The following is a 20270-nucleotide window of genomic DNA, read 5'->3' as shown; positions in this document are numbered from 1 at the left end:
TCATCCAGTTGCCCTTACTCCCATCTCCCCTTCGGTGTTCACATGTGAGCAGTTTAAAAAAAAAATTTACTGTTAAAATTTCTGGTATACGCTCACGGATCTTACCTGCTAGTAATGATCCTGTTACCTATACCGTTCCAAAAATCTGTTGACCTGTTTTGTACCTGTGTCCCTGTCTCAACTCAAACATATAATTGCACATATGAAGCCTACGGGTTCTACGTGTGATGTTATTCCATCCACTTTGTTTAAGGAGGTGGTGGAATCAATTGGTCCAAGCGTGTTATCGATTGTCAACAGTAGCCTGACCATTGGTATTGTACCCAGCTGCTTCAAGCATGCTGTTATTCAGCCTCTTCTTAAGAAAGCAAATCTTGATTCATCTGATATGAACAGCTTTAGACCTATATCAAAATTATCCTTTATGTCAAAAATATTACAGAAGACGGTGCTTGCACAATCAAATGATTTTTTGGCTATCAATAATTTGCGCAATAAATTTCAGTCAGGCTTCAGATCTGGTCATAGCACAGAGTCCGCTCTGTTGAGAGTCTTAAATGATATTTTGTTAGGTGTGGATTCTGGTAGTCCTGTTGGTCTTCTGCTGCTGGATCTTAGTGCCGCTTTCGATACGGTTCATCATGACATTCTTATCGATCTTAAGAGACCAGGTTGGTATTCAGGGGTTAGCCTTGGATTGGGTCTCTTCATATCTCAAGGGTAGAATAATTTCAGCCTGTTTAGAAAACGGTTCTCCATCAGTTGTTCCTTCAACATGTGGGGTCCCTCAGGGCTCCATTTATTCTCCCTCTACATGCCATTAGGAAAAGATCTTTGATAAGCATGGCATACACTACCATCTGTATGCTGATGACTCTCAATTTTACTTTCCTATTAAACATGGGAAGCACCATTCTTTTGAGTCTCTGCATAAATGCATGGCCGATGTGAAGTGTTGGTTTGCAAACAACTTTCTCCAATTAAATGAGGATAAGTCAGAGTTTATTGTTTTTGGTCAAAGGGGATGTGAGGTAAATTTAGAAAGAAATTTGTCACTGCTTCCAGGGAAAAAACTTTCCTATGTGAAATACCTGGGTGTTATATTTGACTCTGAGCTCAAGTTTGAGCAACAAATAAATGCTGTTGTTAAAAATAGTTTTCCATCTTAGAACTATAGCAAAGTTGAAGTCCATCCTTTCTTTTGATGATTTGGAGAAGGTTGTGCATGCTTTTGTGTCTTCTCGATTGGACTATTGTAATGCTTTGTATCTGGGTGTGAGTCAGGCCTCTCTTTCTCGCCTGCAGCTGGTCCAGAATTCAGCTGCTATGCTTTTAACTGGAACAAGGAAACGAGAGCATATCACCCCAGTTTTGATTTCACTACATTGGTTACCGATCCAATACAGAATCAAGTACAAAGTGTTGCTGTATGTATTTAAGGCTCTTCATGGTCTTGCACCAGAGTACATCTCTGCTTTAATAAGCTTGCATCAACCTTCAAGGTGTCTCCGCTCTGGTGATCAGCTGTGTATGTCAGTTCCTCGATCTCGCCTAAAAACTAAAGGTGATAGAGCTTTTGCGGTGGCAGCCCCTAGACTTTGGAAAGTAAATCATAAAATCATCTCCGTCTCTATTCTCTTTCCAGGCGGCCTTAAAAATGTATTTATTTTCCCTAGCTTTTAATTAATTGCATTATAAATTGTACTAGGTCAATTTTATCTTATTCTTGTTTTATTGGTTTTAAAGGTTTTTTGCATTCTTAAGCTGTATTTGTGATTTTATTTATTTTTTGTAACTCCATGTACAGCACTTTGGTACCCAGTGTGGTTTTCGAAAGTGCTCTATAAATAAAATTGAGTTGAGTTGAATATTTTATTTTATTTATTTATTTATTTATTTAACAGGGACAGTGTATGGCACTCAGCCATAACAGAATTAGCTACAAGCTAAATTTCATCTGTTGTCCCTGGGCAGGAAAAGGTAACATACAATTAACAATCCAACAAACCATATAAATATACCATAAAACGTCATCACGCAAGTAGCCTCTCAGACAACAAAATTTCACATTCTTAAAAAAGCACAATAAAACAGAACAACAGAACAAAATAAAGTGCAATATTAATAAAAACAACAATACAATATTAGGATACGACAAAAAAGGAGTTTTTTTGAATTTATGATTAATGGATACATGATTGTATAGATTTTAGCCATAATTTTACTGTATATTTAAAACTAGTAAATGTACTAATGTCTCTAATCTCATTTGGGACTAAGTTCCAGTACTTAGAGGCTCTGATAGAGAAGGCTGATCTGCCAAACTCAGTACGTCTGCGCTGTACGGCACAGTGACCTCTACTGGTCGCCCTGGTTGTTCTCCGACTATCTGAGAGCAATATTATGAACTCCTGTAATGGGGACGCAGCCAGAATATGCAGCATGTTAGTGATGGGCATTCCGGCTCTTTTCATTGAGCCACATTTGGCCAGCGGTGGCCCCGTCTATTATGCCGTTCAGACTGTATTCGTTTTGAATGGTTAGATTTATGTGCACTTTGTTTATATACAATAAAACGTTATACTTTAAATGAAAATGTTTAATAGCATTCTTTTTCATTCCCAAGTCCAAAAATACAAAACATGTTTTTTTTAAAGAACCGTTTGTGAGCCAAAAGAGCGAGATGGACCACACCGAACCTCACCGAAATTACCAGCCAGGTTGAACTGTGATGCATCTCACTGACCTCTGCCTGCATCACCTCGGTTTAATGATAGACTACACTCTTGATATGAAATACATCGACTATCAATTAACTGCCAACAAAAGCCTTCATCAGTCAACTAACAAGGAAATTGCATCTATGTTAACTTCTGCAATTAATCCAGGATGGACTTCAAAGCCTGTGGTCATTAATCTTACAGTTCAAACACAATCAATGTTTAAACAATGACCCTTAACCCTTACTTAGTTTAATAATTTTAAACCATGACTTTAACTATACATGAGTAATATTTACATTATATTCATGATGTTAGCCAGAGGGGAACTGGCCCCCACAGTAAGTCTGGTTTCTCCCAAGGTTATTTTTCTCCATTAATCAACATCTTATGCAGTTTTGTGTTCCTTGCCACAGTCACCTTCAGCTTGCTCATTGGGTTATTAATACAATTATTATTTAATAACTTATTTTTAAACACGATTAAGAATCGTATTTTATCTAATTACACAATGATGATCCATAGACATTACAGTTTTATCGTCTGTTAATGCTGATCTTCTGTAAAGCTGCTTTGAAACAATGTGTGTTGTGAAAGGCACTATAAAAATAAAATTGACTTGACTGTTTTCCAAGTCAAACAGTTTGCGATAGTTTGACTATAATTAGCGTTAAAACAATTCTAATTAAATTATTAAATGAAATCATTGGTTTGTTATGAAACATAATACTATTAAACATTTACCTTTAAAAGTATAACTTTTTAATGTATATAAACAAAGTCCATATAAATGTAACAATTCAAAACGAATACAATCTGAACATAATAAGTTGGCTTTGCCCTACCCCAGGCATCTTTGGTTCATTGGTTGACACAGCGTGTCTGATTGACAGGACAACAGTTGAGGCTGGTTAGTCTGAGCAGACACCCTGGGTGTCCAGTTGAGCATTTAGCCCTATATTATTTTATTTCTTTTTTCGTTCTTTGAATTAGTTAATTCTTTTCATTTAATTCTTTTGATTTATTCATATCTTAATTTTCTAAATATTTACTAGATTCAGCTCTGCATAGCCTTCAGAAGTATTCTGTTAGGAATGAATGGCTTATTCAAACTAATTTCCTGAACACATAAATGTGGGATTATACTATTTTTGTTAAGCACATTTCTATATGGATTCTTTTGAGAACCAATATTCAGGCTTTGCAAAGAAACTTTTATTGAAAGATGGAACAGTGAAAACAATATTGGACATGGTGAGCTGCCAATTTAATTCTAATGTTTCATCTGTCTGTGTTTGATTGATGTAAGGAGTTGTATATTAAGCCATTTTTATTGCAAAATAAAACCACGATCAGGACTCCAATGCTAAGTGGATCGTGCTTATTAAACTTACACAAACCAGTGTGTTACACTATGACATGAACTCTCAGCCACATATATAAGAACAGAGAGTTCAGTAGAAGCAAATAAAACATCAAGATAAAAATAACTAGCAAATAATTTACTTGATTATTGTTATTGTATCAATAATTATGGCTATACAGTATATTAGGCTGTGTAAAATTAGCAAATATTGTCACATAACTGTTGAGAACAGGGGTACAATTACATATTCACAATGAAATTACAGAGAAGGCAGAGAACAGCGGTCTTTCACCAATCTCCACCCACTTGGTCTTTCAAATGTAGTAAAGAAGCGAGAAATAGGGTTGCTATACGTCAGTGTATTATTTATGAAAATATACTCACTGCTCCACCATTTAGTATCATGGTCATCTCAGTTGGTTGGTAGACATTACTTCGGAAGGGTGCACTTGGTCTTGCCCCTGTGTTGCCATTATGATGGCTGCCACTCCTCAACCCTAAAACAGTAGAGGATAAGTAAGCATGTGTTTCTGGTATGAACATTCTAGAAATCTTTATGTTAAAATGTACCTGCAGTGTTTTCATCGAAAGCATATCCCTGGTTCTCCACAAACTGCCTGTGTGAAAGTGGGATGTCTCCATCAAGGCTGGCCTCCCGCATGCATGTGGAGTTCTGGGATGTGTCAAAGTAGTCTGGAGCTGAAGGCTGAGGTGGAGATTGCATGCAGGTATGAGCTTCAGGAACCGCATGGAACAGCAACAACAACCAACCCTGTGCCACTAGCGCCACAGCCAGCACTGGGTCATCCCATTCTGGAGACTTCATGAGCACTTGGTTTCCGTAGATATAGAAGCCAACCCAAGCCACCCACAGAAGACCGGACAGCAAGCAGGAGACCAGCAGCCACACAGCATTACAGCGCCACTGTCGCATCTCCCCACACAATGCTAAAGATGCAGTTATGAGAGCGGCCAACAGGAGCGCTAGCACGTAGGAACAAGCAAGTGCAAAGTCCAGTGGCTGGTACTGGCAAGCAGGGTGACCCTCACGCAGCACTGTTAGAAGAAGCCACTCAGTGGCGATGATGCCTTGCACTGCCATCAGCCCAAGTGCTAGCCCGGCCAGAGCACACCCGCTGGGGCTGCGAGACTCCTGCGCGAGCCTGCGTAGCCTCACACCCTGGGCCAACATGCAGGAAAAACAGAGGGAAAAGAACACCCCCCACAGGGCACGTCGCACCACGCAAAGGATTTCGTTTTGCTCGATAAGGTAAACAAAGCTCAGCCCAAACAGCCCGATAATGCCCATCAACAGCAAGAGAATCGGGGCGATGCCGCTTCGCTTCGCCGTGTCAGTCACTGAGTGCAGGCGACATAGTAACACCACAGACAGTAAGATGGCAGCTAACACGCCAGCCACAGCTACAGCCTCCACCACTACACCCCACAAGGCATCCAGGTCACATAAGAGAGTGTAAGGTGGTGAAAAACCAAATCCGCAGCCCCACGGGACCGTCGGCTTCTCATCTTGAGACAAACTCCCTTGCAAACCCACGACGAGCACAAACACATGGACAAGCGACATCTGAGAAAGACAGAAAACACATCAAATGAGAAAAATACAATGTCTTTTTTTTGTATTTTGGTCTGACTCACATACAGTGGCCCCATAACATATTTCAACATACAAGTCACTTTTAAAAATATCCCAATTTCATTGTATTAGATATAACAGTATCAAATCACGTGTGTTCTGCAACACAAATGATGCTAGAGCTTTTCTCTTATTTTTTTTAATCTATTGCAGGGGTCGCAACCTTTCTGACATGGAGTGCCATTTTTTATTTTTCCTTTTTTATTTTTCATTTGTCAATGGCTGTGCCTACAACACCCCTTCAAAAATGCAAATATATAAAACATTTTCCTTTGTGAAAATTTTTCTATTTTGCATTTTTCAAATAGAATTGTTTATTTTTAATTACAAATGATATTAAACAGTTTCAGTGAAATTTTTTTTGCAAAACCAGATGATTATGATATAATAATGCGTGTGAATATTCAGAGCATCAAAAGTGCTTTAATGAAAGAAACCTGTCCTTTTTTTTTTTTTTTTTTTTATATGAGTTAAAAGTTTCTTATTTGATTTCTATAAAGTTTTTCGCACCTGCATTCCAATCTACATCTTGATGTAGTTTAATCCTTCCTCGTGATTCCGCAGCATGTTTTCATCAGATGAATGGGAGGCTAAACAGTATTAAAGTGTGACGAGACTTGCGCTGCGTGTTCAAGCCATCAACTATTAAGCCCTTTTCAGTTAATCGCACCAGCAAAATTCTAAAACTTTATTTCCAGGTTTAATTTATATTTTGAATAGACTCAGATAGTTGAACCCCACCATGTGGGTTTATGTTTTCTCTTTTAATCGTTTAATGTCATTTTGAGTGTGACTAAGGTTTAGGGAGTGTGTACCTGTATGCTGGGTTGGAAATCTCAAGGATTAATAGTGGTGTTTTTCTTTTTGCATTACGTGTTGTACTGAAAGCAAAAAGAAACAAATGAAACGAAATATAGGCGGTCATCCGTGCAGTCTGAGCGAAGCAATGTGCATGCGTTTACTTGTGCAATTAACCGAAAGTGAAGCTCTGCGGGCTCATGATGCGTGAATGGCTTGCACGCGCTGCACAAGTCTGTTGGGTATACTGCAGTCTCGTCACATTTTAACTTTTTGTTTAGCCTCCCATTCAGCTCATGAAAACACGCTGCATGGTCATGACGAAGGATTACATCAAGATGTAGATTGGAATGCAGGTGCAGAATTTATATAAATAAAATATTCTATTCGTTTTTCGCCGTTGCTGGCGTGCCAGTGATTACCCCTCCACGTGCCAATGCTGGCACGCGTGCCATAGGTTGCCTACCCCTGATCTAATGCAATGACATTCAGAGTGCCCAAATACTTTTTGAGGTCACTGCAGAGTATTTTTCAGTCAAATAGAAACTGAAAACTTCCTTGAAAATCTGAACACACAAATAATGCTTTTGGTAGCATTAAATAACAAAGTATGAAACCAAGTGTATTTTAAAAAAACAATAGCACAAACACACTCAAGCAAAACAAATCACAAAAGGAAATTTGTTTAAAAAAAATCAAATAAAAGATATAGTGTTGAAAATGACAAGAAAAATTATTGTGAAACTTCATGGTTGTCAAACATTAGGGGACCATGTCCTTAGCTAATGTGATCAACTACACCTGTGGTTACTTTTCCTGGACACCTGTGTGAACGTAAGGGGAACAGACTTTGTAGATCCACTAAAATTACCTTAAAGGGTCATTTTTAATTATTGGCATCGGCCGATACATTTTCCCGTTTGGCTGATTTGTTTCTTGAGGGCACCGAGAATCGCCTGCTTATAGCGACTGAGACATGGTCATTTGACAAGTCAAGGTTTGTTTTCTTGTTATGTGCCATCATGTTACTACAATAATAGACCGGTGTGCAACACAGTGTCATTTAAACGGTTCGGCAGATGCGTTTGAGCTCATACTGTTAAAGTGCTCATCGGTTTCATTCTCTCTCTCACTCCTCAACAGTACCCTGTAACATTTAACTGTCTTGTCTAATGATAAAAAGGCAAATATCAATAAAACTAATATAATTTACCATCTGCAAATATGCGCATATCTTGTTTTAAACATGTTTAACCCAAACCTTACAAACATTCGGCAGATCCATCCAGCATCCTGTGGAGCGTTCATTTATTTACCTCTAAAGCATGTATTCTATCAGCCTCCCCTTAGCTGTTCCCTTTCACTTTTAACTTTCTTTTCTAATGATAAAAGCTAAATATCAATAAACCTTACATTATATACCATTTGCAAATATGCAGATATCTAATTCAAAAGATGTCATTCACAAACCTCACGAAAATCCACCATTTTCTTCCTGTCGAGCGATCATCTAATTTCTTCCTCTGAAGCGCGTATTCCATCAGCCAGAATCAAAAACTTCAGGATCAAAAGTTCCTCTGATACACAAATCATGAGTCACTCGGTGTCAATCCAAGCAGGCTATCCAGGCTGTTTAAACTGTTAGTAGATTGCTGGTCGTGCTGGATCTGCACGAGCATGTGAGTGCAACTTCAAGGCTGCATCCGAAACCAGGAACATGCTGCCTCCGGAGGCTGTTTACTGAGGTAGGATGAAAATAAGGTGCTTTTCAAACTGTTCAGAGACCAATTTCCTTAAGAGTTCCATTCATTCAAAACAGCTCTCAGGTAAGCCATTAACTGATTAGCAAAAAGGTAACAAGTCAGCTGCCTATGTTTTAAGATGCAGCAAAAGGTAAAATCAACGTGTTCTATGAGTAAATGTATTATTCACTATGTATGTAACTGTATGGTTTGATTAGTTTTTTTGAGTAAATGCAATTGCTAATGTGGACATTCCATCCATGGTTCCTGGACTACTGTGTGTACTGTTATTTCCTTCTTCCTAATATATTAACAATTTCTTAATGTGCAAATAAATTTAAATAATAAATAAGACTAAACAGAAATCTGAAGAAACTGCTATCTACCATTTAAAAAACAATATTATTGTTTAGTTCTGTGTGAAACGGAGTAAATATAGTGCTAAATAAGATGTTATATATATATATTAGGGCTGTCGAGTTAAGGCGTTAATAATGCAAGATTAATTATACCAAAAATAACGCGTTAAAATAATTAACGCATTTAATCGCAGTACCACCTGTTTACTCCAGAGGGCAGTAAGTGAAATTTCAGCTGTATGAGCAACACACAGTTTATACAGTGAAGAAAACAACACAGATCTGCGTTACTTAGGGTTCAAATGCGAACTAAGGGATTTCAATGTGTGTTTAAAGATTGAGTATTAAACTACATTTAACTTGACTCAAGTGACCTAAACATTTTATTTTTATGACGCAACACACCCGAGACGCTACACAAGCATGTCTGACGCAGGTCGTATGGTAGGGTGACCACCTGTCCCTCAATTGGAAGCTTTGTCCCGCGTCCCGCATTTAAATTTTGTCTGTATAATTTGTTATCTTTATTATTATTTCGGCATCATTTTATTTCATCGTCCTTTAATTACAAAATCACTATAAAAATAGTTAATAAGAAAACACTGAACGTGCGCAGCGCAGCCTTTTTTTCTTGCCAGAGCGGGAAAACACTGGGAAAAAAAACTGCAACAGAAAAATGGGTCTATCCGGAGCTCCCGAGAAGAAAAAGTGTCTTTGGTCGTATAATAAAGAATTGGAGAAAATATATACATGGTTAAAACCAGTTACAGGTGACCCTAAAAAAGAGAGTGCAGGGTATGCCACTGAAGTTCAGCTCTGCTGAAGCAGTTCAGTGTCCCAAACATGACAGCTCTGATATATTTGGCTTTGAGCATTCCTGTCACCAACGCGATCATGGAGAGGGTGTTTTCACTGATGACCACTGCGTGGACAGAGACAAGGAACTGAGCATCTGTGGACCTCATCAAAAGTGAACTCCTGGTGAAAGTGAACACCTACACCTGCCAGGAGTTCTACAGTCATAATGAATGAGAAGGCCCTACTCGAAACTGCCAGATCAGACAAAAAAATTAATTCAAGATGCACTAAACCGGTAAGAAGGCATTTAATCTTTCTAGTCTTTAATAATGGAATTGATGTGCTTATTTGGAAATGTGCTTTTTAACAATTAGATTATTATTTTCATTTCATTATATTTACATTGAGTAGGTCTGTGCTGTTAAAATGAGTTTGTATCGTAGACATTATGCCAAACTGAGTGACGTTGACAGCGCCGGCATTAACGTTTAACATCACTGCAAAAATACATCTAATATAAAATCAATATTTATTCACCTAGTACAATAATAGTAAGTTATCTCTCCCTTGTGTCCCTGCCCCTCACCTTTTTTGGGAATGTGCCCGTGCTGTAGTATTTTGGAGATTTTTTTTAATATAGATATATTATTTAAATAATCTTTGTACCTCCAATAACTCCAAAGCATTGAAAACCATTGCACTATGTAATGAATATAATGTCTTGGCATTATTGTAAAATATATCTGTAGTATTGTGGTCTATGTATACCCCTGGCTTGTTTAAAAAAAAAAAAAAAAAGAACGTCTGACGCAGGTGTACATTGATGGACCCTTAAACAAGCCCTCATAATAAATCTCCAACTGATTGACAAATTCACTTGTGAAATGGATTGCTGTGAACTGTATGCCAATGATTGACTTATGATCAATAATATGGTAGTAAACAATACATTGTATTCTAAAGCCACTTTTATATTGTTTTATCAATGATTAACTCTTCTGCTACAAGAATGTAATGCATTTTAATTATCTGAATTTTTTTATGTTATATATATATATATATATATATATATATATATATATATATAATTTGTTTTATATTTAAAGATAACTATGTATAATTATTTCATTATTATATATTGAATTAGTGTTATATGAGGGGCTTTCTCAGAAAATATTTGTATATGCGATTAATTAATCGGGACACCATGTAATTAATTTGAGTAAAAATTTTAATCGATTGACAGCCCTAATATATATTTATATATATGAGCAATATTATGTTTGATATTTACTTTGTATGATATGTCAGCATTGTATCGGCCTATCAGCCACCCTGCTCTCTGGATCATCGGCCATTAAAAAAACCCATATCAGTCGACCACTACATGGACCCCCTCACCCCCCCGCACTTGTTATGTTTATATTATATATTATATTATATTATATTTTTTCATTTTCCATTTATTGAGCCATTTCGTCCTTCTGGTTTAAAAACAAAAGTTGAAGCAATGTCAAAAAAGTTAGGTATGTGTGTAAACTCTCGACTAAGTTATATTTGGTAGGACAGTTCACATGTACAGTCAAGAAAAAGTATGTGAACCCTTTGGAATTAGCTGGTTTTCTGCATTAATTGGTCATAAAATGTGATCTCATCTTCATTAAAGTCATAAGTATAGACAAAGCACAATATACTCAAGCCAACAACACAAAAACTATTATAATCATTCCTGTCTATATTGAACACATCTCAAACATTCAAAAAGTAAGTGAAACCCCCTAGGCTAAAGGCTAAATCTGTTTTTATTTTTTCCAATTTTCATTTTGCCCCGTAGGTGTAAGTGAGAGTTCCCCAGCCACTGGGGGTTGTGCCAGGAAGGGCATCCAGCGTAAAACCTGTGCCAAGTCAAATATGCATATCACGGATGGTCAGCTGTGGCAACCCCTGACAGGAGCAGACAAAGAAGGTGATCATCATTATTACTGCTACATTGAATATTACATTTTACTATACAGAAGTAAAATGTTTCTTTATTTTGGCATTTTGCCGGAAAATCTGATGTTTTTTATGGCTTTACTTCTCACCTCAGGAAAACAATTTGCTAAATGGGCTAATATGCACATTCAATTACAAAATGCTATGATTTAATTATATAAATATATAGAGTCTATATGTGCTCCGCTTCACATCGAATAAAGTGATCTGCTCTTTGTCATTAATACACACACACAGCACACATGATGTTAATCATGGGGTTAGTGTATAAGCAGTGGTTTCTCACATTCAGTTTCTGTTGAAGCATATGCAGATCGCAGAAGCTATTTGTTTACTTAAATCTCAACCTTTTGTGGTTTAACCATCACACTAGGACACATCACAATTTTAATTTCATTCATTGTGCATTTATACATTAATTTAATCCCAAATATGTCAATTTCTATGACACTGTGTTTTATAGTTAATTATAAAACAAAAGTATCAATGGATTCCGCAATTCCATCCGTGTTTTTCACAACACAGACATCATTGGGCCCTGCTAAAGAAATCAAAAGCTAATTGGAGTCAGGAGTTGGCAAACCTGGCCTCCAATTAATAAAACGAGATTGAAGGTTAAAGCTACTATGACTTATAAAAAAGCACTCAAAAATGTTGAATTTGCTATTCACAAGAAGCATCTGCTGACTCGGAAAAGTCAAAGATTTCAAAAGACCTACAATCAAGAATGGTTCCTTTGAATAAAGCTGGAAAGGGTAACAATGTTATCTTAATATTCATCTGTACATAGTTAGACAAATTGTCCATAAATAATAAACAATTTATTAATGTGGCTACTCTAGCTAGAAGTGGTCGTCCAGCCAAGATGACTCAAAGGGCACACTGCTGAATGCTCAGTGAGTTAAAAAATTAAACCTAGCGTGACTGCCAAAGACTTGAAGTAATCATTGGAACTGATTAACCTCTCTGTTCATGATTCTACTATATGGAAAACATTAAACAGCCAAGGTGTCCATGGCAGGACACCAAGTCAAAGTGGCCCAGTCAGAGCTCAGACCTTAACCCAATAGAAATGCTGTGGAATGACCTCGAGAGCCGTTCACACCAGACATCCTAAGAATAGGGCTGAACTGAAGCAGTTCTGTAATGAAGAATGGAACAAAATTCCTTCTAAACGTTGTGCAGGTGTAATGTTTAATGGGATGTGTTCAATAAAGACATGCAAGATTATAATTGTATGTGTGTTGGCAGCTTAAGCACATTGTGCTTTGTCTATATTTGTGAGTTTGATAAAGATGAGATCACATTTTATTATCAATGCAGAAAACCAGCTAATTCCAAAGGGATCACATACTTTTTCTTGCCACTGTACGTCAGTAGATTCTAAAAGTTTTCGACATTATTCAAGAGAAGGAACGCTTCCATCCAATCACAGCGTGGCCTCATGCATGAGCAGGGCATAATAGCAGATAAATCAACTCATGGACGTAGTGGTTCTTCCGGGCATGCGCAAGACTTCAACAGCACTCGTGAAACAGACATGAGAGCAGACTTTACACTAAACACATTGATGTGATTTAAATCACACATAAAAATGTACCACAGTCCATAACCGGACCGGCGCAAGCGTTTCTTTGTTGCAGACATGAATCAGCTGTTTATGAGGTGTCTAATCATAAACAGGATAACACAACGGCAGGTTTAAAAACAGAAGACACTGATGAAAACCGAAACGCAAAGAAAACTGTCAACTTTCTTGTATCCTTTACATCGTGCAAAAGTTTCCGGGATTTACGCCTACATGGTTTACCAGCGTTAAGTTGTCATGATAATGGAGTCAAAATACTGGATAACTTTAAAGAGACAAGGTTAGTAAGTGATTTAATCATACTAGAGTCATGTTAACAAGCCTCATTCAATAACTGTGCATACACAAGTATTTGTGCGTGATATCTGCATACAAACATTTTCACGAATAAATCATGATTCATCAATAATCAAGGATCAACTGAAACCACACGTATGCAAAAAATTTATACTCCCAGTGTCCTCATAAACAAGGAATAGGCTTACAGATAGATTGTTTCCCTTGTAATTTACTATATCACAATTCCAGTGTGTCAGAACTTTACATACACCAAGTTAACTTTGCCTTTAAGCAGCTTGGAAAATTCCAGAAAATTATGTCAAGCCTTTAGACAATTAGCTTCTGATAGTAGGTGTACTAAATTAGAGGTATACCTGTGGAGGCCTACCTTCAAACTCAGTGCCTCTTTGCTTGAAATCATGGGAAAATCTAAATAAATCAGTCCAGACCTCAGAAAAAAATTGTGGACCTCCACAAGTCTGGTTCATCCTTGGGAGCAATTTCCAAACACTTGAAGGTACCATGCTCATCTGTATGAACACACAGCCATCATACCACTCAGAAAGGAGATACATTCTGTCTCCTAGAGATGAACATCGTTTGGCGCAAAAAGTGACAATCAATCTCAGAACAAACGCAAAGGGCCTGGTGAAGATGCAGGAGGAAACAGGAAGACAAGTATCTATATCCACAGTAAAATGAGTCCTATATTGACACAACCTGAAAGGCTGTGATCAGTAAGGAAAAATCCACTGCTCCAAAACTGGCATAAAAAAGTCAGACTACAGTTTGCAAGTGGATATGGGGACAAAGATCTTACTTTTTGTAGAAATTTCCTCTGGTCTAATGAAACAAAAAATGGAACCGTTTGGCCATAACGACCATCGTTATTTTTGGAGGAAAAAGGGTGAGGCTTGCAAGCCGAAGAACATCATCCCAACCATAAAGCATGGGGGTGGCAGCATCATGCTTTGGGGGTGCTTTGCTGCAGGTGTGACCAGTGCACTTCACAAAATAGATGGCATCATGAGGAAGGAACATTATGTGGATATATAATAGCAACATCTCAAGACATCAGCCAGGAAGTTAAAGCTTGGTAGCAAATGGGTCTTCCAAATTGACAAAACCCCATAAGGATAACAAAGTAAATGTATTGGAGTGGCCATCACAAAGTCCTGACCTCAATCAGATAAATTTGTGGGCAGAACTGAAAAAGCGTGTGCTAGCAAGGAGGCCCACAAACCAGACTCAGTTACTCCAGTTCTGTCTGGATGAATGGGCCAAAATTCCAGCAACTTATTGTGAGAAGCCTGTGGAAGGCTACCCAAAAGTTAAACAATTTAAAGCCAATGCTACCAAATACTAACAAAGTGTATGTAAACTTCTGACCCACTGGGAATGTGATGAGAAATAAAAACTGAAATAAATCATAAATAAATCTCTCTACTATAATTCTGACATTTCACATTCTTAAAATAATGATCTTAACTGACCTAAGACAGGGAATGCTTTCTATGATTCATTATATAAGATGTATTTAAATTTAAAATAAAACAGGTGGTGGAATGCTTCTATACAGCCCAGAAAATGTTTGTCAGATGGCAGATACTGCACATCAGCACTGGAAGTTTCTTTTTCTCATGGCAGTGCTCAAAGTGCCCAATTCGTGTCGCAGTACTGGCAGCGATTCTAACTCTTATAAGGTGCCTGTCAGGTGTCCTGTTCATGAAACGATCACGACAAGGGGCAGAACCGCTAAGGATTTCTTTCCATGTCGAGCACTGCCGTATTCACCACAGGCACAGCCTGAATTAGTGGAAAATCAGGCACAGATAAATCCTCCTGCTCAAGCAGCGCTTCGTGTCTTCAGTTCATCCAACACCTACAAATATAAATTCTAAATCTTTATGCATACACTCCATATTTTCGTAAAAATGTTTCCTGTGCGTATAAGTAAAAAATTGTGAGTGTATTTACACAATTTACCCAGTGTGTTTTTAATGTTTTATGTATGAGAACTGTTTACTTTCATTGTGTGTGCCTTAATGCGATTTCTTTCTAAATAATGTTATGTGGTAATCTACATAATGCCACCAATGCTGACAATATAACTTTTTTTCAACCCGAAACTCTCCTTGTTAGACTAAATATCTATGAATTAATGTAGTCTCAAAAAAGTGCTGGTTTTGACGGTAATGTCAGCTCTGAGTGCATTCTTGCTTCATTTTCAAAAATTTTCATCTCCAATCATAATGTGATGTTCAGCCATCTCTATTGTGTGTTTTTTTTGGATGAAGCTCTCGTAATCCTCCCATCCTGCCCCATTCCAACCCCATAACAGGTCACATTTTTACATAGACTGAAAAAAAAAAACTGAATTATGCACCTAAGGTGTGAACGAGTGTTGCTGAACTAGGGGGATTTCATGAAACTTTAAAATCAGAATTGAACTTTAGATATGTGAACATTTGTTTCCAAAAGACATATGCAGATGATGCTTTGAGATTTTGATCTAAAACAACATCCACACATTTTAAGTGACTTAAGTGTCCAAATACTTTATGGACAAAAATGTATAATTTGTTCTTCAAATGAGAAGCCAGAGTGTATTCATATTTCACTCATTTGAAGTCTGCTTGGCCATATTTCATATTTTTGCATGGAAAGGTTTGACTTAAATAGCTTGTTAATATGAATATACAGTAAACTAATAAACATTGTAAGATAAAAGGTATTTCATATACATTTCCATACAAAAATCTGATATTTTTTACATAGCTTTAAAAATAATACCTACAATAATACAGCAACAAGCATATTTCATGTATCTTTTATCTGTTTGCTTATTATTTTTTGTAGTCACCTTGTTGATGGATCAGTAATCTACTCTGTAATGAAGGCATAGATCTGTATCTTGTAAGAGTGAGTTCTCACTAGGGGTGTAATGGTTCTCAGTCAAAAAAAGTAACTGTACAGTTTGCCCATCATGGTTCAGTAAGCATTTGCTCTAGTTTAATGACGCATCTAGATCATACAGTTTGGCGAAGAAAATAAAGTGCCAAATAGAAGTGCAGTTCGGACAGACACAAAACAAGAACTAAAGCGCTTGGGGTGTTCATAGCCAAAGTTATGTTGCCCTTACTCTGTTGATGAAGATGTGGGATTTCTGCGTATTATTATTATTATTATTATTATTATTATTATAATACTCGAGTCACGTTACGACATCCATTCTTGTATTCATTTTAATAGCAAGTTTATTTAGTCTATAGTGATTTACAGATTCTGAACACTGAATATACGTTGAGTTTGAAATGCAATTTATGTCGATGCATGTAGCGTAATAATGCAGGTATTCATTTAAAATGATGAGTCCATGAGGAACATGGATGCCATGCAAGGTTTGGACGTGTGAATGGTGAGCTCTGTGCACTTTGCTAGTTTTAACACTATTAATGTCATAAACTGGTGAGATTCGATACACTGTTCCATAATTGCTCTAGGATGACAATACATCAAAGAATTCAAAATCCTAGGGTTCTGGAGACATTGAAAGACACTTACGTGGGAGCCTGGGTAGCTCAGTAGTAAAGACCCTGGCTACCACCCCTGGAGTTCGCTAATACGAATCCTAGGGCGTGCTGAGTGTCTCCAGCTAGGTCTCCTAAGCAACCAAATTGGCCCGGTTGCTAGGGAGGGTAGAGTCACATGGGATGGGAGCGTGGATGCCGCGGTGGATGCCTCGAAGCCTCCTATGTCTCCGTGGCAATGTGCTCAACAAGCCACGTGATAAGATGCACAGAAGTGTAGAAGTGTAGCCAGCAGAAAAACATCCGTATTGTTGGAATTCCTGACACCGAAGAGGGTCAGAATATGGTGAAATTCCTGGACGGGCCCTTTCCGAATCTGCTTGACATAACATGCCATAAGCTGGAAATTGAGCGAGCTCACAGGGTTCTGGCTCGGCGATCCGCTGAGGAAGACAGACCCCGATCAATCCTGGTCATATTTCTGAGATATCGATAATGATCTGGTGTTACGTGAGGCGAGGAGTATAGGAAGGCTTTCTTGGAAGAACCACAGCACATAACACAAGAAACCATTACATCAATGGAAGGTCTCATTTGCACTGATGTTCCTGGCCAAATTGAGAATAGATGCCAAGGATGGCTGTAAAACATTCACATGTCCCCAGCAAGCAATGTCCTTCATAAAGTCACTAGAGTAAGTTATTTTGTGGGACTCACGTTGCAGCTGTGTGGACTGACTCATTGACCATTAATTTGACTGTCTGAGGAAACTGAGCACATTTTTTTTGCTTCCGCCTAGCGGCTGGAGTTTGTTTTGTGGAGGAACACACCTTCGGGACAGTTATGTGGATGAATCTACATGTTCTTTGTGTTTATTCCATCTATTGGCTGGAGTTTGTTTTATAGATTATATTTTGTAATTCTGTCTCACAACATTTGTATAGAAACACCAGACATCAGCAATCCAATGGCAAAATTGTTGCAGGGTCTCTCATAGGCGTACATGGACTGTTTGAGTTTAGAGGGATGGATGCCAGTTGGCGCGGTCATGTGCAGGGTTAACGCACATGTTTTTCTTTTTTCTGTTTGTTTGGTTCGGAAGGGGGATGTTTGGGTTTTGATTGTTGCACTAATGTTGGAATATGGTCTTTATAATTTTGTTTTTGACACACACAATCTATTTTTTCTATTATGTCAAAATGTCAAATTTTAACATGTGTCTATAATAATGAGTCTCTCCATGTGGAATGCAAATGGGTTGGGGCACCCCATTAAAAGAAAAAGGTTACGTCTCTTCTTAAGCATAAGAAATATGATATAGTGTTTCTTCAAGAAATGCATCTTTCCCTGCAGGAAGCAAAAACATTTGGGAAGATATGGGGTGGACATGTTTCCTTTAGTGCTGGCTCAAGAAAGAGCAGGGGAGTCATTACACTGATATGTAAGCATCTACAATTAAAATGTCTCAAACAGAATACAGATAAATTAGGAAGAGTCATTATTGTTTTAGCAGAAGTTCAGGGGCAAAGTCTTATTTTGGCTAATATTTACACACCTAACGTTGATGATCAGGGCTTTTTTATAGATCTTGAAGGGATGTTGTAAGCCACTGGTTCCCCTCATGATATAATATTGGTAGGAGACTTTAATCTTTTGATGGACTCAGTCCTTGATCATAGTGAAGCAAAAGTGTGCAAGCCCCCTTGAGCAACAATGACGCTTCACAGGATGTATAAAAGTCATGGGTCTTACAGATATTAGGAGACTTCTGAATCCATCTGGTAGGGACTATAATTTTTTTTCATCAGTCCAAAAGATTCACTCTAGAATAGATTTTATTTTCTATAGCAAAATCCTGAATTCTAACAAATGTTAATGGCTGAAATCAATGTCTATCTAGAGACCAACTGGTCCTTAGTATCCTCTGTGTGTGGCTTGGGAGGAATTAAGGCGGTTCTTAGGAACCGGATCATACAGTATGCCTCATTCATCAAAAAATCCAAAGCACAAGAACTTGTGGATTTGGAAGGCAATATTAAAAGTGCCAAGGCAGAGCTGAAGCACCAAATTTTGTCTGATGGCAAACTGACCCAATTGAAATACAGATATAATACCATTTTGTTGTGGAAGATGGAGTTCTGGCTATTCAGGCAAGACAGTCATACTTTGAGTCAGGGACCAGGCAGGAAAACTTCTGGCTAGATATACAAAACAGAGAGAATCTTTTTCTACCATCCCTCAGTGAAATCTGCTGGTGGTGAAATATTTACCTTAGCCATTGATATTAATAAAGCTTTTAAAGAATTCTATCATGATTTCTATAGTTCCACATCTTCATCTACTGATGAGGATATTGGAAACTTTGTGGAACAATTAGAAATTCCTAAACTGATGGCTGAACAAAAAACTTGAATTTTTTAGATCTTATTGGCTCCACTTTTGCAAGAAGTTTATAAAGAATCATTAAAGAATGGAAAGCTTCTGCCAACCACGAAGCAAGCCTGGATCAGTCCGATTCTTAAAAAGGAAAAAGATCCAAGCGAGTGTAGTGTAAGAGTTACCATCCAATTTCCTTGATCCAGCTAGACGTTAAAATATTGTCAAAAATTTTGGCGAACCGATTAACTTATGACATCTCTTATACATATAGATCAGGTGGGGTTTATACGGACCATAATTCTTCTGATAATATTAGGCATTTCATTAATGTCATGTGGGCAGTGAACGATCATGCTCCGGTCGCTGCAATCTCACTTGATGCCGAAAAGGCGTTTGATATGGTGGAATGGGATTATCTTTTTAAGATTTTGGAAATGTACGGGTTTGGGAATACTTTTATTGGATGGATTAAGTTACTTTATAGACACCAGGTAGCGGTGGATCAAATTAATTGATTAATTTCAGATTATTGTACTCTGAATAGGGGAACCTGGCAGGGTTGCTCTCTTTCCCAGTTATTGTTCTGTCTTACCCTGGAACCATTAGCAGCTGCGATAAGAAAGGAGGATGATTTTCCAGGGGTGGTGGGGGAGGTGTGGCACATAAGCTTTTGCTTTATGCAGATTATATTTTATTTTTTGTTTTTATGCGTATGATATTTTATTATTTGTCTCTGACCCTACTAGATCTATGCCTTGCCTCCACAGAATTATTAATTCCTTTTCCAATTATTAATTCCTTTTCTAAGGTTTTGGCTCTGACAGAGTACTGCCAGGTAACTGTCATGTTCATTGTTGTCTTTTGTTCTTTTTTGTGCTTTTATGTTGAAGTTTAGTTTAGTTCCTGTTTGGTTTTCTGTAGTCCTTTGTAGTTCATTTTTATGATTGGTGTTCCCTTGATTGTTTGTTCCTTTGTGTATTTAAACCCTGCCTTTCCTCTGTTTGTTCTTCGATCGTTGTATGTGTTATTTCCTTGTTTCCTGCCCTGTTCCCTACTTTCACT

General features: G+C 37.7%; 1 protein-coding gene across 2 annotated transcripts in view; it reads right to left on the bottom strand.

Moving 5' to 3' along the window:
- LOC127653362 (G-protein coupled receptor family C group 5 member B-like) overlaps window positions 1–20270 on the bottom strand; it is a 108034-nt gene that overhangs the window by 64570 nt on the left and 23194 nt on the right. The window contains exons 3-5 of one of the 2 annotated variants that reach the window (XM_052140035.1): window positions 8009–8278; window positions 4657–5671; window positions 4471–4583 (exon numbers count right to left, since the gene is read on the bottom strand). In XM_052140035.1, coding sequence (XP_051995995.1) covers window positions 4471–4583; window positions 4657–5671; window positions 8009–8026 — 1146 coding nt within the window. In that variant the 5' untranslated portion in view covers window positions 8027–8278. The remainder of the gene's footprint in view (window positions 1–4470; window positions 4584–4656; window positions 5672–8008; window positions 8279–20270) is intronic. The other variant, XM_052140034.1, reaches the window with a different exon arrangement.

This window comes from Xyrauchen texanus, chromosome 12 (assembly GCF_025860055.1).
Source record: "Xyrauchen texanus isolate HMW12.3.18 chromosome 12, RBS_HiC_50CHRs, whole genome shotgun sequence".
In the NCBI taxonomy this organism is placed as follows: Eukaryota; Metazoa; Chordata; class Actinopteri; order Cypriniformes; family Catostomidae; genus Xyrauchen; species Xyrauchen texanus.
The sequence above is the reverse complement of the archived record's forward strand: the minus strand, read 5'-3'. Positions and strand labels throughout refer to the sequence as shown.